The sequence below is a fragment of the Eptatretus burgeri genome, chromosome 16, assembly GCF_056783735.1.
Source record: "Eptatretus burgeri isolate ZD-2024b chromosome 16, Ebu_testis_v1, whole genome shotgun sequence".
NCBI lineage: Eukaryota > Metazoa > Chordata > Myxini > Myxiniformes > Myxinidae > Eptatretus > Eptatretus burgeri.
In genome coordinates, this window is record NC_140976.1 from 4,553,001 (window position 1) to 4,573,259 (window position 20,259).

The 20,259-nt window shown below is 48.8% G+C and overlaps 1 protein-coding gene across 9 annotated transcripts in view; it reads left to right on the plus strand.

The window, feature by feature from the left end:
• LOC147010360 (synaptotagmin-like protein 5) overlaps nt 1-20,259 on the plus strand; it is a 69,877-nt gene that overhangs the window by 41,825 nt on the left and 7,793 nt on the right. For 8 of the 9 annotated variants that reach the window (XM_085860630.1, XM_085860628.1, XM_085860629.1 and 5 more), the window contains 6 exons: nt 11,409-11,521; nt 11,714-11,837; nt 12,289-12,415; nt 12,679-12,778; nt 18,930-19,030; nt 19,571-19,672. In XM_085860630.1, coding sequence (XP_085716756.1) covers nt 11,409-11,521; nt 11,714-11,837; nt 12,289-12,415; nt 12,679-12,778; nt 18,930-19,030; nt 19,571-19,672 — 667 coding nt within the window. The remainder of the gene's footprint in view (nt 1-11,408; nt 11,522-11,713; nt 11,838-12,288; nt 12,416-12,678; nt 12,779-18,929; nt 19,031-19,570; nt 19,673-20,259) is intronic. The other variant, XM_085860625.1, reaches the window with a different exon arrangement.

The following is a 20,259-nucleotide window of genomic DNA, read 5'->3' on the forward strand; positions in this document are numbered from 1 at the left end:
ACAACAGAAATAATAGTTGAGACAAGGGAGGTAAAGGGTGAAGAGTTGGCAGAGACACGGGAGACAGAAAAAATAGAGGGAAGACTACACGATGAAGACGGGGTAAGTGACGCGCACGCACACACGGAGGTAGTGGAGGACAATGGGGTTGAGCTCGCGGAGCGTGCAGGGACCCGGTGCGAGCAGCGGGATGGCCTCCTCCAGGAACGAGGGGAGGGAGTATGCCCCCTTGAGGCGAGTCACGACCAGGTGAGTTCGGTCGTGCTTTGCGAGGTTGAGGGGACGAGTGCTGTGGACGGGTGCACGGAGAGCTTGGGGGGTGTAGAGGCCCCGGAGACCCTTGTGGGGACACAAATCCCCAGTGTGGTTGTCCCTGTGTGTGTGGTGCAAGGTGTGAGTGCGGCACCGTGTGTGGAAGCGACCCCGTGTGTGAGTGGTGTGGTGGCGATGGTGCCGGAGTACGTGCTTCCCAGCACGCCGTGTGTGGATGAGGCACGGAGTGTGAGTGAGGCACCGCGGGTTAGTGCCCCCGCGTGTATGAGTGAGGCACGGTGTGTGGATGAGGCACAGCGGTTGAGTGCACTTGCGTGCGTGGGTGAGGCACCGCGGGTGAGTGCCCCCGCGCGAGTGAATGGAGCACCACGTGTGAGTAGTATGGTTTGTGTGAGTAGTGAGGCACGCGTGAGTGAACGGCCGTGTGCAAGGTCGCTGTGTGCCAGGGAGACCGTGTGTGTGAGAGAGCGGTATGAGAGGGAGATGTCGGTCGGCATGCGGGAGCACGCAGCCGCGTCTCCCCGTGTGGATGTGATGGTGTGGACTGTGTGCGTCGTAACACGCAGGTGTGCGTGGGTTGAATGGAGACGGAGACGGCGACATGGGAGAAACGAAAGCCGAGTAGCGGCTGTAGTTGTTTCGAGGACCGTGCCGGGTTCGCCCAGCAGTGAGCACGCGGTTCGTGCTGTGCAACGCACGAGACCGCCACGTGCTCGCTTGCGAGAGTGAAGTCCCGGTCCGGAAACGCACGCGGTGGATTTGCCGATCCCGCGGACGGACAAAGTTTAGGCAGGTAAATGGATTTGGACCGGACGGGTTCTCCACGCGATCGTGTGTGTTAAGCTCCAACGGGCAAAGCACATGTGTTCGCGTGGGAAACCCCTCGAGACGTGTGGCTTGTTTTTTTTTTTTTTTATGCGCACGGTGACGCCATGGCTGCACGTGGGGTTGGAATCCGGCAGGAGGGGTATCCCGGCCGATGGTACCGTCCAAGGAGGGACGAGGAACACGTGCAGCTGCATGACGTCACGGGCAGTTGCAAAGAGCGCGAGTTGCCGCGCTGGCGCTGCGCATGTAAAGAAAAAAAAAAAAAGAACAAGCCTCACTTTCGGGTGTACAGGATTCCTGGGCAAGGGGTGAAAGACCCCCTTACCGGGGCACAGGATGGAAACTAGTTAGGGGGAAGGGTTAGCTTAGTTAGACCGACTCCATGGGGCAGGGGTAAGTCCTCATGGAGTCCGTGGAATGGATTAGTTAGAGGGATTGTAGCCAGATTTAGGTTGGGAAATAAAATGAATTTATGATTTGGAGACAGAGACAGACTGACAGTGAGTGTGTAGAGGGGACGTAGTTTAGCTACGTAGTGTTAAAAGGAACGTGCTATAGTTTAAGGGACGACGTGGGAGCACGAGTTAGTTAGGGGAGGTAGTTAGAAGGATGGCAGAGTTCAGTGGTGTGTGTGTTGAAGAGTTGGTGAGTTGTGAGGTGAGTACTTGTTGAGTGAGTGAGGCCAGCGGGTCTGTGTGAGTGGAGCGAATGGGGAATGCATGGTGCGATGAGTGATTGGGGGGAGGAGTGACTCCCGCCCAAGGGACCCCGGGGTCAGAGTAAAGTGAGTTAGCTGGGTTAGTCAAATTGAAAAATGGAGGTCGTTTTGCTGTTGGTGGGAATGTAGGCTCGAAACCCATTTGGAGGGGTGCAGGAGCCCTGTTGACGGGCTTGGGAGCGTGGCTGCGAAAGGTGAGTATCGCTGAGTGGGTACCCCGGGCACCAGGCTAGTCGGCCGCGGTAGGCCATGGGCCCATGGGGGGCCGGGATAGAGTAGTGGGCACGGGTGCGCCTGCTTGGTGCGGGGGCCCGGGGCGCCATTAGCCGCGTGGGCAGTGCAGTGGGCACGGGTGACCCTCGGAAAGGGGCCCGGGAGGCCGGCCTGCCACGTGTGCGTTTCAGGGGAGGTGCCATGGGGGGCACTCCCCGGTGTTAGGGAGCTGGTAGGCTCGGAGGCAGTGTAGTGCCCGGGGGTGCCATAGCGGGAGAATCGGCAGAGGGTCGTGCCTGCCAAAGGGAGCCACGTGTCCCAGCCAGGAGACCGTGTGAGGGCACGGAGAGAAAATTGGGGGGCGAGGCCCGAAATTGTAAGGACACCAACACAGGCGACGGGAATCTGGGTTTATAGAACCAATAGTTTAAGCGAGAGGCGCTTGTTGAAAGCCCCGGGGTAGTTTAAGAGTTAATGGTTAGGGTAGATTAGGAAGTGTACCCCTCCGCACCATCCATCCCCTCGCTGTCGTTGTGGGCCGCTGGACCCACTTTGGGTTAGATCGCCGAACTCTGGGGAGGCCATTCTGAGGCTTCGTTGGGCCTCGACACAGGACGTTAGCTCTCCCTTGTTCCCCTCCGGGAAGGGAACGTAGGGGTTGGGAGTAGGCTAGGTGACAGGATAGGTTAGCCGAACAAGGACGATAAAGGGGGTTAGGGGACGATTTATAGTGGGGGAGTAAAAATAAAAACAACAAAAAAATAAGTTGGGGCTAAATTGGGGTTTGACAAATTAAGGGAGTGGGTATGTACAGTGACAGGCAAAGGCGATAGGTTGGGAGGGAGACAGGTAGGTAGGTCCGAGCCCGCCTTCCAAGTGGCCAGCACCACCGCACTCCCTCCACCAACCTCCATTGAACGGCAAAGGCTGGCCAACTTCATCGGCTGGCCGTGTTTTGCTTCAAGGCGGAGGCCGGCCAAGTTCATCGGCAGCTGTGTGCTGCAAGGCCTGTGCCGGCCAGTTCATCTGCTGGCTGTTTTACTTCAAGGCCTGTGCCGGCCAGTTCATCTGCCGGCTGTGTTTGCCTGCGGCGGCCTTCTTCGGCGGGCTGTGTTTGCCTGCTACCTTTGCCATGCCATGCCCACTGCCCATGTTCACCAGCCCCGTTCAATTTTTGCTTTCCCCCCCCCCCTGTTCATTTCCATGTGCGCCAGGATCCGCAAGGCAACAGTTTGCAAGCTGCAAGAACTGCCCTGTTGGCAGCTACAACACGGGCCTGCAGTGGCGGCCCGTGCACCGTGTTTGTGTTCATGCATCCATTCGTTGTGCTCATTGCGTGTGCCACTTGAGCTGGCACGGAGACTACGTTTGTGCGGCCCATGCACCGTTGTGGTTCACTGAGTTCAGTTCAAAAGGGAAGGCCTTGGACTGCGTGTGAGCAGCCAGCCACGTTCCCTGTCACCTGCATTGTTTGAGTCAGAGACTGCATGTGGGCAGCCTGGCTCCCTGCTAACTGCTTTCTTTTGCAGAGTTCAATGATCCTGGGCCATGGTTTAGTGTAAGATTTGTAAGTTAAGGGTAAGATGTACTGTAAATATGAGTGCGCCCCCGGCATGTCTGTCTAGCGCCGGCAATTTTATTTAAGTCGTCCGTGTGAGTGAGTTTGTTTAGGTAGTTACGCAGCCCTCAGGTTATTTATTTTGGGGACACGAATACCATGAATGTCGCACTCAGGGATCCGTAGGTAAAGTGTACTAGGGGAAAACTACACATGATGGCACACGAAAATTTGACGACTCGGGACGAGTCTGTAAAAAGGGAAGGGGGTAGTGTTGTGGTTACCAGATTCGCAAACCACCATTCAGGTCCCTTAGGTGAGGTATCTCGGTAAGTGCATGTGTAGTTAGGCCCAAACCCGTTGTCTAGTGGGAATACATGTCATTTATACGTGCTGCGACTCTTCAGGATAGCCGTTTTTCTTTTACTATCTTTATTTTGGACCAATCGCCACCATCACAACCACAACATCAACCACCGACCACAACCACCGCTTCACCACAACCGCCACGACCTTTACCGTCACAACTCGCCACCATCGCATCGCCGTCGTCTCGCGCCACTCATGGGCACCGATGCTGGACTCGTGTAGGGCGCACGTTGAACAGCGTGTACAAAATCACGGATTTTCTGCTTCAAAAACGGATCCAAAACGATACACGCCCACTTTTTGCCGTCCAATCGGTGAGCGAGGAGCGACTTGGCCCCGGCCCCAGGGCGATCGATATATGCAAATTTGTGGATCAAAAAGCCTTCACGCCCACTTTTTGTCGGGCCAATGGGGAGCGAGTTGAAAGGTCAAAGGGAGGGGGTCAAAGGCGAAGTTACGGGGGGATAAAAGGACGGTGTTCGTCAGTAAAAAGCAGTAGTAAGAAGTCGGAACGAGGAAGAAAAAGGTAGTAAGAAGTCGGAACGAGGAAGAAGGGAGTCGTAAAGGTCGGAACGAGGCGAAGGAGAGTCGGAACGGAGGGGACGAGCTGTGGAGAGGCGGCGAGTCGGACGAAGGGTGCTCGCGTCGTGCAGGGAGCTGCACCCCTGGGAGGCCGGCAGCGCGACCTGGCCGAGGTGGAGACGCTCGTCGCGCACATAATAAAGATCCTCTATACCCCGAGCATCAGCAACCCCCTCCTGTTCCCCCCGCGCTGAGATAGTGCGACCAAGGGGGCCCCGTTCCCACCCCCCTGCCAGGCACTGTCCACGAGGCCCGCGGGTTGCGGGGCCATCGCCGCTCCGCGTCTCATCACCAGACGGGTAGGCCCGACCAGGTCTCGGCCCCAGGCCTACCCCATTCTTGAGGGTATTTCTTTTCCTTGGTTTTGGGTATGTGTTGTCGGCGCCGTCTGTGAAGTAGAATTGTATAAGTGTTGCCGTGTGCTCGGTAGTCGGAATTAGCTCTGCACTGTGTTTTCACTTTTGTGTTTGCTTTTTGTGTAAATGGAATTGTGTTTTCTTTTTTGTGTGCATTTGGTGGAATTGTATTTGTGTGCTTCCCGTGTGCCGAGAATAAACGTGCTTTATTGTTGAACTGTTCTCCCGCTTCGCTTCGTCTTTTCCCCCATTGAACCCCCATCTTGCTTCACGTGAAGGGTTGGTAGTGGGCTGAGTACGCCCGATAATTAATCGAACCGTCGAGGTCGACGATAACACCGCTCGGTTATTCTGATAGTACGGAACGGGTCGCTTAAGTGGCCCGTGTCCGAAGTCGACCTGCGGCGAGGTGCGATCGCCCGGTCTACCCTCCGCGTGGGTACTTAGGTAGTTCGAATTTGGCGAGCAACCCTATCCCACGCGGGGGCTGATTGGCTCGATCGCGGTGAGACCGAAAGGTCCACCCGTGACTGGTTCCCGGCGTTAGTCCGAGAGGGTCACGACTGGATTGTCCGTCCGGTGGGCGACGTGCCGCGATTCGAGTTACGTGGCCGTCGCACGCCGGCGGGCGCGAAGACCGCAACAATATATATGTTTATGTATCCCTGTGTCGCAAGAGTTGACCAGGGTTGTATCAGGAAGGGCATCTGGCGTAAAACCTGTGCCAAATCATTATGCGCATCATAACGGATGATCCGTTATGATGCGCACAACAACAACAACACGCTCACCTTCTCCCGATTCTTCTTCCTCTTAACTTCCTCCTCGTCTTCTTCCTCGATTTTTTTTATTTTTTATTTTTTATTTTTTACACTTCCATGACCTAATCTGTTGAACTCTCTCATACATTATTTTTAACAACAAAAACGATCTTATAATGCTTCATCTTCCTCTCTCACACATGTGGTACTCTTTACTGTTTCACAATGCACTACTCTTCTGCTATTTTAACAGACTGCTCTCATTTCGACCTCTCCTTCATTCCTTGCCTAAAAAATCCAACGATTACAGCGCTTCTTCTCTCCATTCTCTGAATTCGCCTTCATTGCATCCATCAAGAATTGTGTTAAATCGCATCTCTGACCTAAAACTTTTAAAAACCACAGTTTGCCATGGATGCTCGCCTTCCATCAACCATTATTTTTTTCCAACTTCAGTGCCAACTCACCCCCCTCACCCCTCACTCTCACTCTCAAAGCAACCATCCCACTCTTCTCCCTCCAAGCCTCCCTCTCACCTCTCTCAAAAATTCCCCCCTCACCTTTCTCCCACCTTTCATCCCCCTCACTCTTCCTTCTCAAAGTTGCCCCCTCTCTCATCCACCAACCTGCCTCCCTCCACTGCCCTCTCACCTCCATCTCTTCACTTCACCAGCTCAAAGCCTCAACTGCCTTCTTCCTTGTCACTAGTCCACCCTCTCCCCCAGCAGCACAGAGCCTTCGCTCCTCCTCATTCGGCCCCCTCCCCTCGTTATTCTGCAATACCCCACACTGCTTCAGCAACCCTCCTTACCTGCCCCCTCGTCCCTTGTCCTACCCTCCCCCTCCCCTCCACCTCCTGCACCCAAAGCCTCCTCCCCTTCCTCTTCATTAAAAGTGTGGACCTCAAATATCCGGGGCCTTCGCTCAAACCTTTCAGATCTTTCCATACAGGTTGCCACTGACAAACCAGACATTATCTGCCTAACAGAAACTTTCCTCTCCCAAGACGTGTCTGACTCCCAAGTATCTCTCCCTGGCTACTCCCTCTTACGGTATGACAGACCTGAGCCTCGTCCTGGTGGAGGTGTTGCTCTCTTCATCAAAGACTCTATTCCTCACTCTCCATGCACTGCTCTCACTCCCCCACACCCCCAGGAATACCTCTGGCTTCGGCTTCCCCTCCACTCCCACCTCATGTTTATATGTGTACTGTACCGTCCACCGAACAGTGATGACTCCATCTACACCTCACTATCCGAAAACATGGACCATCTTCTATCTTCTCATCCAAACTCTAAATTCCTCTTATGTGGTGACTTCAATTGTCATCACGCCAGTTGGCTAGGTGTGGGTACCTCTCTCACCTGCCATGGCACCTCAGCAAAAGCTTTCTGCGACTCATTGGGACTGACTCAATCGGTCAACTTCCCGACCCGGATCTCAACCAATGGTACTCCATCTCTTCTGGATCTGGTTTTGACAAATTTCCCTGACAATATCTGCTGCTCTTCCTTCGCTCCAATTGGTTCTTCTGACCACGTCCTTGTCAAAGTGGACATCTCTCTGGCTGTTATCAGAGAACCACCTCACCGCCGTCGAGTCTGGCATTTCACTCAAGCCGACTGGCAGGGTCTCCGAGCAGCCATCAAACTTACAGACTGGTCTCCTATCACTACTTTCTCAAACATCAACTCATCCTAGGAATTCTTTCAAAGAAACTTGCTCTCCCTCATGCACAGATTTATCCCCTCTCGTGTTCAGTTGTCTTACCCTTCCTCCCACCCTTGGTTTACTGAAGCTTGTGGCGAGGCAGTTGTCCTGAAACAACTTGCCTTTGCCTCATGGAAAGCAAACCCAACTGAGGGCAATCTCAGTTCTTTCCACAAAGCTCGGAACAAGTGTGTATCTACCCTCAGGAGAGCCAGAAAACAACATCTTTCTCATCTCAAGTCTGAACTCTCAAACCTCTCTCCCTCCTCAAAATCCTGGTGGCGTTTAATCAAATCTGTTTCTGGTGTATGTTCCCCCTCCATCCCCTCCCTTACCTCAAATGGCCGCACTGCTGATTCCACACGTGATAAAGCTGAATGTCTAAACTCGGTGTTTGCAGCTAAATCTTGTGTCCTAAACCCATCACTATCTCTACCCACTTTACCCAGTTGCACCCAACTGTCCCTGGACTCTGTATCCTTTTCTCCTGACAAGGTGGAGAGCTTGCTTTCAAACCTCGAGTCAGATTCTGCAACCGGTCCAGACGGCATCAGCCCACGTGTCCTCAAAGCCTGCTCTTCTGCTCTTGCTCACCCTCTCTCTGTTCTATTCACCCTCTCATTTGCCCAAGGTCATCTGCCATCTGCTTGGAAATCTGCTAACATCACTGCCCTGCATAAAAAAGGTGCAAAAACAGATCCCTGCAACTACAGACCAATTAGCCTTCTCCCAATCATCAGCAAGGTGATGGAATCCATCATCGCTTCAGATATGAAATCCTTCCTCTTCTCCAATGGCTTGATTTCCAATCATCAATTTGGTTTCAGACCAGGTCACTCTACCCTGGATATGCTGCTTCTGCTCTCCCATCAATGGATGGAGGTCCTCAATGCCAGACAGGAAATCCGAGCCGTATCCCTGGACATATCACGTGCTTTTGACACAGTCTGGCACCCTGCCCTACTCACCAAACTCTCTTCCCATGGTATTCAAGGCCATCTCCACTCATGGCTCGCAGACTTCCACTCCTGTCGCAGTCAACGTGTGGCCCTAAATGGAGTTCTTTCATCCCCTCTTCTTGTGCAGGCTGGAGTTCCTCAAGGTAGCGTTCTGGGCCCTGTTCTTTTTCTGGTTTTTATCAATGATCTCTCGGACTCTCTGGAAAATCCTCTATTTCTCTTTGCCGACGACTCCACCCTCTGCCGTACCATCTGTCATCCCTCAGACCGGCAAGCAGCAGCTTCTTCGCTCACTGCAGATGTGGATAAAATCACAAACTGGTCCAACACGTGGAACATGTCTTTCAATCCAGACAAATCTCACACTCTCACTATGTCTCTTCGAAAGGACTGTTTACAAAACCCCCCCCATCCACTTTCTCAACAATCCTCTGGAAGAAGTCTTTTCTTTCAAGCTTCTGGGTCTCACTATCTGCCATGACCTTTCCTGGGAAAGTCACATTTCCAACCTCGCCTCAAAAGCCAGTCGCCGACTGGGAATCCTCCGTCGTGCTAAGTCCTTCCTCGGCCCTCTTGAGCTCCTGACCACTTACAAAGCTTTTGTCCATAGCCTGATGGAGTACTGCTCTCCCCTCTGGGCTGGTGCTCCTGCCTCCCACCTTTCTCGGCTTCACGCTGTCGAAACCAGGGCATTTAAGATCATCGGCATCTCCCGCAATGAAGCTGAGTCTTTGGGCCTCTCACTCAATCACCGCAGGTTGGTCGGTGGTCTTTCTGTCTTCTACCGACTCCTCTCCAGCCTTGCCCCCCTGCTCTCTCTGCGATTTGTCCCCACCACATTTCCACAGGGCGCTCAAGGTCCGCCAACAACCCCCTTCTGGTAAAACTACCAAAATCACGAATCACTGCTCATCTTCACTCTTTCATTCCTCTTTTTTCCCGCCTTTGGAATAAACTTCCTCACTCTATTCTTTCCCATTCTTCCCTCCAGGCTTTCAAAACAGCTGTTCACCACCACCTCTTATCTTCCCCCATCCAAATCCTCGATCTTTTCTACCCCCGATAATCCACCCAAGCCCACTTCCTTCATTTCTTCTGCTTTCCTTCCTGAAAGTCCCTGAAATGTCCATCTTCTCTTCGCCATGTTCCCCGTCCCATCCCCATCCCTCTCCCTTCCACAGTTCACCTAATGTGTCTGTTCCCCACTGTTTTGTCCCTTCCACTCCCGCCCCTTGTCGTGTTGAAGCCTTGGTCGACCCACGAGAGCACGTCTACTAATTAAGCACTATTTGAGTGTGAGATGGACCGTGAGTATTTCTATTAATTACGTTTTATTGGAATGTACCCAATTCGGCCCTTCAAGACCATTTTAGACCCTTTGGACCTTTTAAGACCTTTTAGACTCCCTTCGACCCTTTAATTCTGTACAACCTTTAGACCGCTTCGACACCTTGACTCCTTTAGACCCATTTAGGATGCTTTAGACTCCTTTTATGCCAAGACTCATTATAAGATCCTTAGACCTTTACACCCATTTTCAACCCATTTAGACTCCTTAGACCCCTGAAGGCTTAAACCCTTAACTACAATAGGAACATACCCTTAAGACCCCTTCCATCCTTTAGACACTTTGGACCCCTTCAGATCCATTCGACCTTTATACCCTTTCAGACCCTTGAAACTCATTGGACCACTTTAGACCCTAACTACAATTGGAAAATACCTTTAGACCTTGACATCCCTTTCAGATTCTTGTATACCGTTTGGACCCTTTAGATCTTCACACCCCTTAATAGACACCTTAGACCCTTTAGACCTGTTTACCCGTTAGACCACTTTCGACGCACATTACACAAACATCTATAGTATTCTAGCAATATACAGAATATACTTTTTTCAGCAAGTAATGAACAATCTCCACCCACCCAGAGTTTGGGTACTCCACTATAGGTTGAAGAGAAATTGTATATTGGGCCACTGAATTGGTTCACCGATCAAAACCTTAAAGCATATTGTTGTTGAGTTAAAAAGGTCAAGGTGGCATAAAATCGTCGATTTTCATCCGACTGACTTGGAATTTTAACAGAACTTGCATCACGGGTCACTGACCTGGTTCACCAAATATCAGAACAATCGATTTAGCCCTTTTTGACATGTCAATGGTTTCCATGATAACAATTTTACGCATTATAATCAAATAGGGCTTTTTGTGAATCTATAATTACCATATCTCAATAATTTTTCAAGATATGAAATTGAAACTTAAACAGTTTATTTCTCTGCATGGGTAGTACAGGTGTTTAAAATTTGGTCAAAAATTGTCGAAGGTCAGGTCAAGGCCATCCAAAACATGCAAAACATCTATCAAGCCGTGATTAGAAAATGCTTCAACCAAATTTGTTATGCACAACATTCCATAATGTAAATCTCTTGAAAGGTAAAATTTTCCAAATTATCAATTTGCTGTTTCCATGGCAACTATTGTTTATTTTGATTTCGCAAATATTGTGCTGTGCATGACATCTTTCTTGTTTGTCCGTCTGTCTGCACAGAATGTATGTCTATTAAGTATGTGGTATTGAAGTTATAATGGTACACGATAACAATGATAATGCTGATAATGACAGCAAAGGTAACTTGAGCAAAGTTGATGGTGCACCATCACAACTCCCCGCACTTCCCATTGAAAGCAAAGTCGAAAGATGGGAAAACGTTCCAACAGGAATGAGCCAATCCAAAACTTGGAGTTCAATATTTTTTCCGCTTTGACTCCGATGACCCCGAATCCCCACCCTCTGAGGCATGATTCATGATGGTGGATCATGATCACCCTTTCAGCCATCATAGTCCCATCATTAGCAACACAATGTTTTGTTGAGCGTGCACGTCTACTTTGATTGTTACCTTCTGGCGGACCGGAGGCGATTGCTTTTCATATCTCTTCTGTGAAACTCAGTGCATTGTCGTGAAACCCAGTTGGGTGAGAACGTTGTCGACTTGAGACTAAAGACATTTTGGTAGGCTTTGCAGGGAATGCGGTGGATCGTAAGCAGTGTGTAATGTTGTGGTCGTTGTGTACAGCCAAGTGCGCATGGCCCTCACCGACTGGTTTATTGAGGAACGCACTCGCCGTTTCCCAAATGTGGACAGTGATGCTGTAGACATGATCCGAGCTTCTCTGCATCTGCATCCTGGTGGGTGCATATGAGAAATTGTGTGCACGCTGTACGTTTTGTACATTTCGATGTGGTGGTGTCTTATTGGTAGTTTTGAAGTTCTCAGAATTGTTTGTTGGGTTATGCTACTTGTGTTAGGTGATGTTTGTAGAATATTCCTCCTCCCTGGTTGTTTTTTTTTATTTCATTACTTTTTTTTTGTAAATGCAGCCAAGCAGTATGCTGCAGGCACCACAGTTCTCGAGGATTTTGAGGACGTCGCAGATGACGGTATCGATGGAGGTGCAGGTAGTTCCAAAACCTGGAGAAACACCGAGATGCCAAAACCATTCAGGTATGGTGGATAATTGTGCCACAAAAGTGTGCAAGTTCAGAGATGTATTTTTGAGGGGGGGGGGGAATCCTTTCCTTTTTCTTTTTCCTGATTACTTTCGCCTTCTTTCCTCAATAGTGGGAGATTTATGAGGAACACTCTGGGATCCTAGTTGCTCTTTTAAGGCTGCACCACATTAGCAGGAGAAAATGTAGGTTTCCATCACTCCGAATGATGACCTTTATCTATAACCCATAGTAAACGATCGGTGTTGTTTACTGCTAGGATGATGTAATGGTCTCCATGACCTTTGGGAGTGATCTATGGCCTAACCTTTTACATTATTTGGAGAGGTTTCACCACGGCCAAGCACTGATGTGTTTTAGCATTTAGTTTCTGTAAGTTCTTTCCCATTGAGTGTATGTAACAGAGATGGTACACCCAATGACATTCCACATTCACTGCTGCCCAGTCAAAGCGAGAGTGGTACCGTGGATGGTAACGGGAATGCCATGGACATTTCCCAGCCCAAACTTCATGGCCATCTCCTAAAATCTTCTCCGAAACGCTCTCCTACTCATCATGGTTCTAACCAAAAGGTGGGCTCGCAGTTTGATGGATTCATCGAGTAGATGGTGGACAAGAAATGGAATAAAAAATTTTTTCCATGTGTTTCTCTGCGGCCTTTATTTCTCTCTGAATATTTTGCTGTCCAATGAGGGACGACTGACATGCTCGGAGCCATTGGCCTTTCCGAATCCAGACTGAGGAACAAGTTGTAATTATGTTTTTATGTTAGTTTCCATTTGAAAATGAATCGATGTTGATCGTCTTATCCTGCTTGTCTTGTGGCTGAGACCAGGGTCGCAGAAGCCCGTTGCTGCTGATCAAGTCACCCACTTTGGGTCGACAACCACACCGGGCCTTGTCCAGGAGCACTGAGCAGAACCCGCTGGCTATGGGTGAGGTTGGCCGTGGGACGCTGCTAAGTATTACGAGTTCTTTAGGAGTAAAGGCCTTCAGACTGCAGTAATTGATGGCTGGGCATATATATATATATGCCTGGTGTTGGCTCAGTGGTTAAGGTGGTGGCGTGGGATCCTAGGGTCCTGAGTTCAAGCCTCATTTCCTGCTGAATTAATTCACCAGGGGGTTGACTCAGCCTGTCATCCTTCCGAGGTCAGCAAAATGAGTACCAGCTTGCTGGGATGATTGAGCCATTCGAGTATCCTGTGTCGGAGTGGCGACCCGTCCAGGATTGTACCCAATAGCCAAGGAGACTGCTTCGGCAGCACCAACGCTCTGTACAGAATATGGTCCCAATGGATGGGCATATATCGGTGCTTATTGAAAGTAAAACTGGGTCAAAGTTATATTTTTCACCGTTTTCTTTGGCCAATACAGGGAGCTATGATTTAGAAATGCGTAATTATAATATCGGTCTTTGGGACCTCACATGGCCGTCCAGGTCCACTCACTCATCATTGAGCACTGAAATCGGTGTCTCGCTCATGTTCATTCGTTCTTGTATTTATTTATTTATATTTAATCTATTTTCTTTATTATTCGCATGAATTATCATAGATAAGTTTTCTTATCTTTATCTAACAGTGAAAGTTAAATGGATGTCAAAATGGCTGCTGTCTGTATATCTGTATAAAAGGATTTTTGTGAACAGGAAAATTGTATCCAAGTCCCTGTTACATATCTTTTACTTTGTAACATCCTTTACTTTCTTTATAAACTCGCATTTATACTTGGCATGCAATTCCCAGATGAACCTACCGATCCTGTGTGGCCATCTTCTTCTTCCGTTTGTAGCATATGACTGCGGGAAGCATCGTTTGCTGGGTGCACAGCTGTGCAACTGATGCACTGCCCCTTGTAGGTTAGAGCAGGAATTTGTAATTTTCTCCAGGGTGCCGATGATGACCAACTAATGCCGGCAGATGGGGGACATCTGGTTTAATGTCAATCCCAAGGACAGCACGCACATTGATGTCTCGCCCTGCATGAGAAACATCAGGATGGTAGTTTATAGCTGGGCTGAGATTCAAACCCAGGCTAGACGGCTCAGAGGTGAGTATCCTGCCAGCCCATTGTGTGGCCTTGGTACACAACCTGACAAATCATCTCTTGTGGAAGCTATATTATTTTGTCTGTTTGATTGCACACAGAACAGCTGGCCTATCAATCCCTTCCAAAGCACCTTCTCTTGCTTTGAAGAAGGATTCACGCCTGGAACCTTACTCACAGAAGTTAGCAAACCTCGGTCTCAACTTTTGGTTGAGGAAATGGACCGTCCTTTTTCTCCACCAATGCACAACGACTCTAGTCTTTATAAATACTTGTTTTCCATTGTGGCTGCAAGAGAACATACACGTAGTGAGCAAAAAAATGGAAGTACCAATGTAAAGTAAATTAATAGTGTGTTGGACTAGCATGTGCGGGCCAGTACAGCTTTTATGTGCCGTGGCATATAATCCACCAGCATCTGGAATTCTGCAGGAGGGATGTGGCACCATTCTTCCAGGAGAAAGTCGATCAATTATACACCTAGCGGTTGTTTTATAGCCCCAGACTGTTCCCCAGACTGCACGGAGACAGCCGATAGATCTCCCAGGAGTGACCCAGAGATCCCCCACATCCAAGATGGGTTATCCCCGCCTTCACAAAGTCAGGGTCACGACAGAGGAAGAGAAGAGACAGACAAGAGGGAATGGGCTGGTCCTTGGGGACCGATCAGCACTCTGACCATGACCGCGCTGCCTTAACAACTCCGGGCAGCAGGGAAGAAAGGGGAATATTTGGCCCCTGGCTTGTGTTGGGGGGTAATACCACCCCAAAGAGGCATCCCCAAGAGTTGTCCTCACATGTGGTTGATGGAGATGGAAAACGCTGTCTCAGGCATCATTCCAGAATATCCTGTAAATGCTCAATTGAGTTCAGATCTGGTGACTGAGAAGGCCATGACACATGGATAACATCAGTGTCATGCTCATCAAACCTTTGGGTGACCACACATGCTCTGTAGATGGGGGCATTGTCATCCTGGAAGACCTGGCAGGAAAGAAATGCTGCAACATGGGGTGAAGATGGTCACTCGGTACCATTTAAGTAGCAAGTGGCATTGATCTTGCCTTCTAAGGGAATGACTGCACCCAAACCATGCCAGGAAAATGCTCCCCACAACATTACACAACCACCAGAACCCTTCACTGTTGGAACCAAGTACTCGGGGTTGTCGAGTTCTTTAGGTTGACGCCACACATGCACTCGTCCATTTGTCGAGAACATGGTGAAGGACGATTCATCTGAACCGAACACATTTCTCCACTGCTCGGTAGTCCATTGTCTGTGCTCTTTGCACCACTGGACTCGCAAATTTGCATTGCTAAGTGTCATGAACGGTTTGGGCACTGCAACCCGACTATGATATTCCACTCTGTGGCGTTCTCGGCGGACCGTTTTTGATGAAATTGGCTGCTCAAGCCCCAGGTTTAAATTTACAATCAATTGATCTGCAGTTGCTTGCCTTCTTTAATTGCCTTGCGTTTCGAATTAATGGAGAGATAGACTTGACAAGGCACGACCAGGTTTTAGTGGATGGAGACAAGTTTGTAAGCTCATTCCTGAGATTGAACAGATGTTGTTTTCTGGCTCTCTTGAGAGTAGACACACACTTGTTGCGGGCTTTGTGGAATGATCTGAGGTTGCCTTCGGTCAGATTTGCCTTCTAGGAGGAGAATGCAAGTTCTTTTAAAGCAACTACCTCACAACCGGATGCAGAGTACCAAGAGCAGGATGGGTAAGATAATTGAAGATGAGGTGGGACGAATCTGTGCATAAGAGAGGGAAGGTTTCTGTGGAAGAATTCCCAGGCTGAATTAATATCAGTGGTGGTGGATATAGGAGACCAGTCCTGAAGTGTTAAAAACAAAAAATAAAAAACATGAATACACGAAGCACGAATGTCAAAGCAAGTCACATTTTATAAACTATGCGTGGTCAGTGAATGTCAGGGTTCCATGGTACTTGGTGCCCCGCCGTTACCCAGGTGTTTCCATTTTTTTCTCCACTACCTGTACATGGACCTTTTAAATCTGACATCCGGTTGTGGCCTCATGAGTCAGTGAGATTGTGATACTTCCCTATTAAACTAGAACGGCACTCGGTAGGGTGCATACCGACGGAGGGCATGTCTTTGAGGATCGAGGAAGCTTTGGCATTCTTCCGGTATTCTGTCTTGCCTATACCACGTTCGACCTTCCATTCATTTCGCCAAATTTAATCTTGCGGGGTGTTTGAAGGAGGTGATCAATGATGGACAACTTGTCTGGCGAAGATGACGAGGGTTCATCACTGATTGTTAATCGGGCTGGGAAGCAAAGTAGGCCTCGGCAGGACAGTAGCGATGAGTCAGACTCTCCCAACGTGGTTAAGGTCCTCACTATCCCAAAAGAGTACCATGCTAAACTGCTGCTAATAGTTTTCGCCTCTGATGGTTCCAAACCCTTGAGCCCCAATAACCCAACTAAAGTGGCTTCACTGATTAAAAACAAATTCAGAGACGTTTACAGTGCCAAAAAGCTCAGATCCAGTGACCTATTTCTTGAGTGTAAATTGGTCGCCCAATGGGAAACAGTGTTGAGAGCCTCTTATTTTGGTGATGTTTGAGTCTCGTGTCAGATTCCTAGTATAGGTCTCTGAGGGAGAGCCGAGGAGTCATTTACGGGATTGATTCCTCCATTGAAATTGCTGACATTAAGAGCCATTTCGCTGATGTGGGAGTTGTTGATGCCCGCTGTCTTACTCCGGTCAGGGATGGGTCAAGGTCAACACCCTATCCGTTTTTTTTCACCTTCAGTAACCCAGTCCTACACCCCCAAATTTTCCGAGGGTATCAAGTCTTCACTGTACGTGAATACATCCCTTCCTCCTTAACTTGTTATAAGTGCCAAAAGTTTGTGCATATTGCTCAAGTCTGTTGGGGCAAACAACTCCGCAGCACATGTAATGGAGACCATGAATACAGAAGCTGCGCTAGTGATAAAATGTCTTGTGCCAACTGTGGTGGGGATCACAGTGCAGCCTTCAGAGGATGCCCTGAATTCCAAAGAGCTGCCCAGATCCAACAGGTGAAAACTGAAGGGAAACTATTCTATGCCAAAGCTGTCCTGAAGGTCCCCAAAATTAAGACCCCAATAAATGAGAGCAACATTAAGACCAAAACTGATGGCCAGAATAAAGTATTTACAAAATCTATGCGATTTCAGACCAAGAGGAGAGCTCTAGAACGCCAAAGTGGTTTTCATCAACGATCTCTCTGACTCTCTGGAAAATCCTCTTTATCTCTTTGCCGATGACTCCACCCTCTGCCGTACCATCTGTCATCCCTCAGACCGGCAAGCAGCAGCTTCTTCACTCACTACAGATCTGGGTAAAATCACAAACTGGTCCAACACGTGGAACATGTCTTTCAATCCTGACAAATTTCACACGATCACTTTGTCTCTCCGAAAGGACCGTTTGGGAACCCCCCCCCCCCATCCACTTTCTCAACAATCCTCTTGAAGAAGTCCTTTCAACCAAGCTTATGGGTCTCACGATCTGCCATGATCTTTCCTGGGAAAGCCACATTTCAAACCTGGCCTCCAAAGCCAATCGTCGACTGGGAATCCTCCATCGTGCAAAGTCCTTCCTCGGCCCACCTGAGCTCCTGACCACTTACAAAAGCTTTCATCCACAGCCTGATGGAGTACTGCTCTCCACTGGGCTGGTGCTCCTGCCTACCACCTTTCTCGGCTTCATGCTGTGGAAACCAAGGCATTTCGGATCATTGGTATCTCCCACGATGAGGCTGAGTCCTTGGGCCTCTCACTCTCTCACCGCAGATAGGTCGGTGGTCTTTCTGTTTTCTACTGTCTCCTCTCCAGTTTTGCCCCCCTGCTCTCTCTGCGATTTGTCCCCACCATATTTCCGCAGGGTGCTCAAGTTCCGCCAACAACCCCCTTTTGGGAAAACTACCAAAATCACGAATCGCTGCTTACCTTCACTTTTTCATTCCTTTTTTTTCTCACCTTTGGAATAAACTCCCTCACTCTGTTCAATCCCATTCTTCCCTCCAGGCCTTCAAAATAGCTGTTCATCACCACCTCTTATCATCCCCCATCCAAATCCTCGATCTTTTCTACCCCCGTTAATCCACCCCAAACCTACCTCCTTCCAATTCCCTGTTTTCCTTCCTGAAAGTCCCTGTAATGTCCATTTTGTATACCCCATGTTCCCTGCCCCATCCCTCTCCCTTCCACAGATCTCCTAATGCCTCTGTTCCCCACTGTTTTGTCCTTTCCTCTACCGCCCCTCTTGTCTCCTGCTTCTTTTGTTATTCGTTCTGTATGTTAGCTCTTATATGAGCCTTGACATTGTATATTAAAAAAAATACAAAAACATCTGAAGAAGGGTAAAATGTACGAACGTAAGCAAAGATGGAGGTTGAAACACCAGGTGCTCGTCTGCAACAACGAAACCCTCTGTCTAAACAGAGACAAGGCTACCACCCTGGGAATACACTTCTCCAACCTCATTGGAGGCACAAACACTGACACAAGTTCAAAGTGTATAAACCTCAATTTACCAACCAACATGAAGACAACCTCAATGACGCCCATTTTTGTAAGCTCTACACTCAACCTGGAATTATCATTTCGGGAACTCAAGCAAGCCATTCTGAAGTCTTCACCAAAATCGAATCGATTCGTCCGAGTCACTCACCCCACCTGCCACCAAGTTTCATCCAAATCCATCCATAATTTTTTGAGATATCCTGCTCACAGACCAACAAACAAACAGGCAGACAGACAGGGGTGAAAACATAAACTCCATCCACCTTTGCTGGTGGAGGGAATGACTCTTGCTGTTAAATTCAAGTTTGTTTCTTTCATCTATTGAGTTAAATGTTCGTATTTTATTCAAATATTGATGAATAATTACTGCCTGCCACATTGTTTTCATGAATGAGTAATCTTTCTGATTATATTTATTGTCGTTGTCATAACTGAGCTAACAGTCATGTGACCCTCCCCTCACCACCCCCATTATTGGTGACTGAAGAAGACCAGAGTGGGGGGGATGGCAATCCAAACTTGTCCCCCTCGGAGGGCAGCCTCATTTCTCTCAAACGGTGCAGGAAACAGAGTCCAGCATCTGACAGGGTAAGTGCGTTTCAACGTCTCGGCCTCACTTCACCGGCCTGTCATGGCTGATAGCGGAATACTACCTTTGTGCGATAATTTGGCAACTCGCCAAAAAGCCATTGTTTTTTCCAAGCTTAGCTCCTCATTAATCCCACTCTGTGTACCAAATTTACCATTTCTTGGTAGAAACGACCATTCTGATGTAACACGCTGAAGGTCATGTGATGCTCGATGCACAAGCTCCTTAAAAAGTTGGCTGTGTCATCTGATGGCACTTTGACAACTTATGGATCCCATGATGTCCATGAGAAAGATTCGCTTTATGTTCCTCTACCCTAGGCACGCTCGGGGTTACATTTAGACCGTTTTCTTGTCCATTTTTGATCCGAATGAGGAAGTGTTACAAATTTGCCTGATGGTGTGGCATTAGGGTAACTTTTCGCGAAACTATGCTGATCAGTCGGTGTTACCTTTTGAACCTGGTTATGTTCCTTCAACATCATGAGGTGACGTGTTGCTGCAACTTGTTTTCATTGTTCGTTGTGTTCATGCACACAGGGAGGTCATTCCGAAACAACGGAAAGTGATACCGGCAGTGGGAGACTGACTCGCGGGACCCCAAGCTGCGCTGGAAGTCCATACAACAACAACAACAACCAGGTCTCGGTCACACAGCAGTAAAGATTTTGAATGACGCAAAGGTTTTAAAAATTAATTACAAGGGTCAAGAAACTAGGTAAGATGTAACCGTATCAGTGACATAATGGTTAGAGCGTCCGCTCTGTCTCTCGGAGGTCGGCGGTTCGAGCAGACCCCAGCCAAGTCATACCAGAGTTATAAAATAGTACGTGTTGCTGCCTTGCTTGATACTCAGCATTTAATGAGGATAGAACACAGACAAACAACCAAAAGTTGGAAATGATAGTATTACATGTTGACCTCAGGGCACCACAGCGAGTGCACCGTGTCCTGGAGGGTGTCACGGCAGAAAAGAAATAGACACTGATGTGCCCTTAGTGGTGTTTTGAGGGTGAAACCAACTTTACAGGAGACATATGACAAGGGTAACACTTTAAAGGTAACACACGACAGGAGACAGAAGGGTAACTTTATAAGGAATATTTATTAATCCTCACTGTCCACCTTAAAGCGGAACCCAAATACTCAGACCACCTCGATGCTATTCTATCCCTTGATGCCCGAACAAAATAGATATGATGAGTCTTTTTCCGATTTATAAAGTCGGT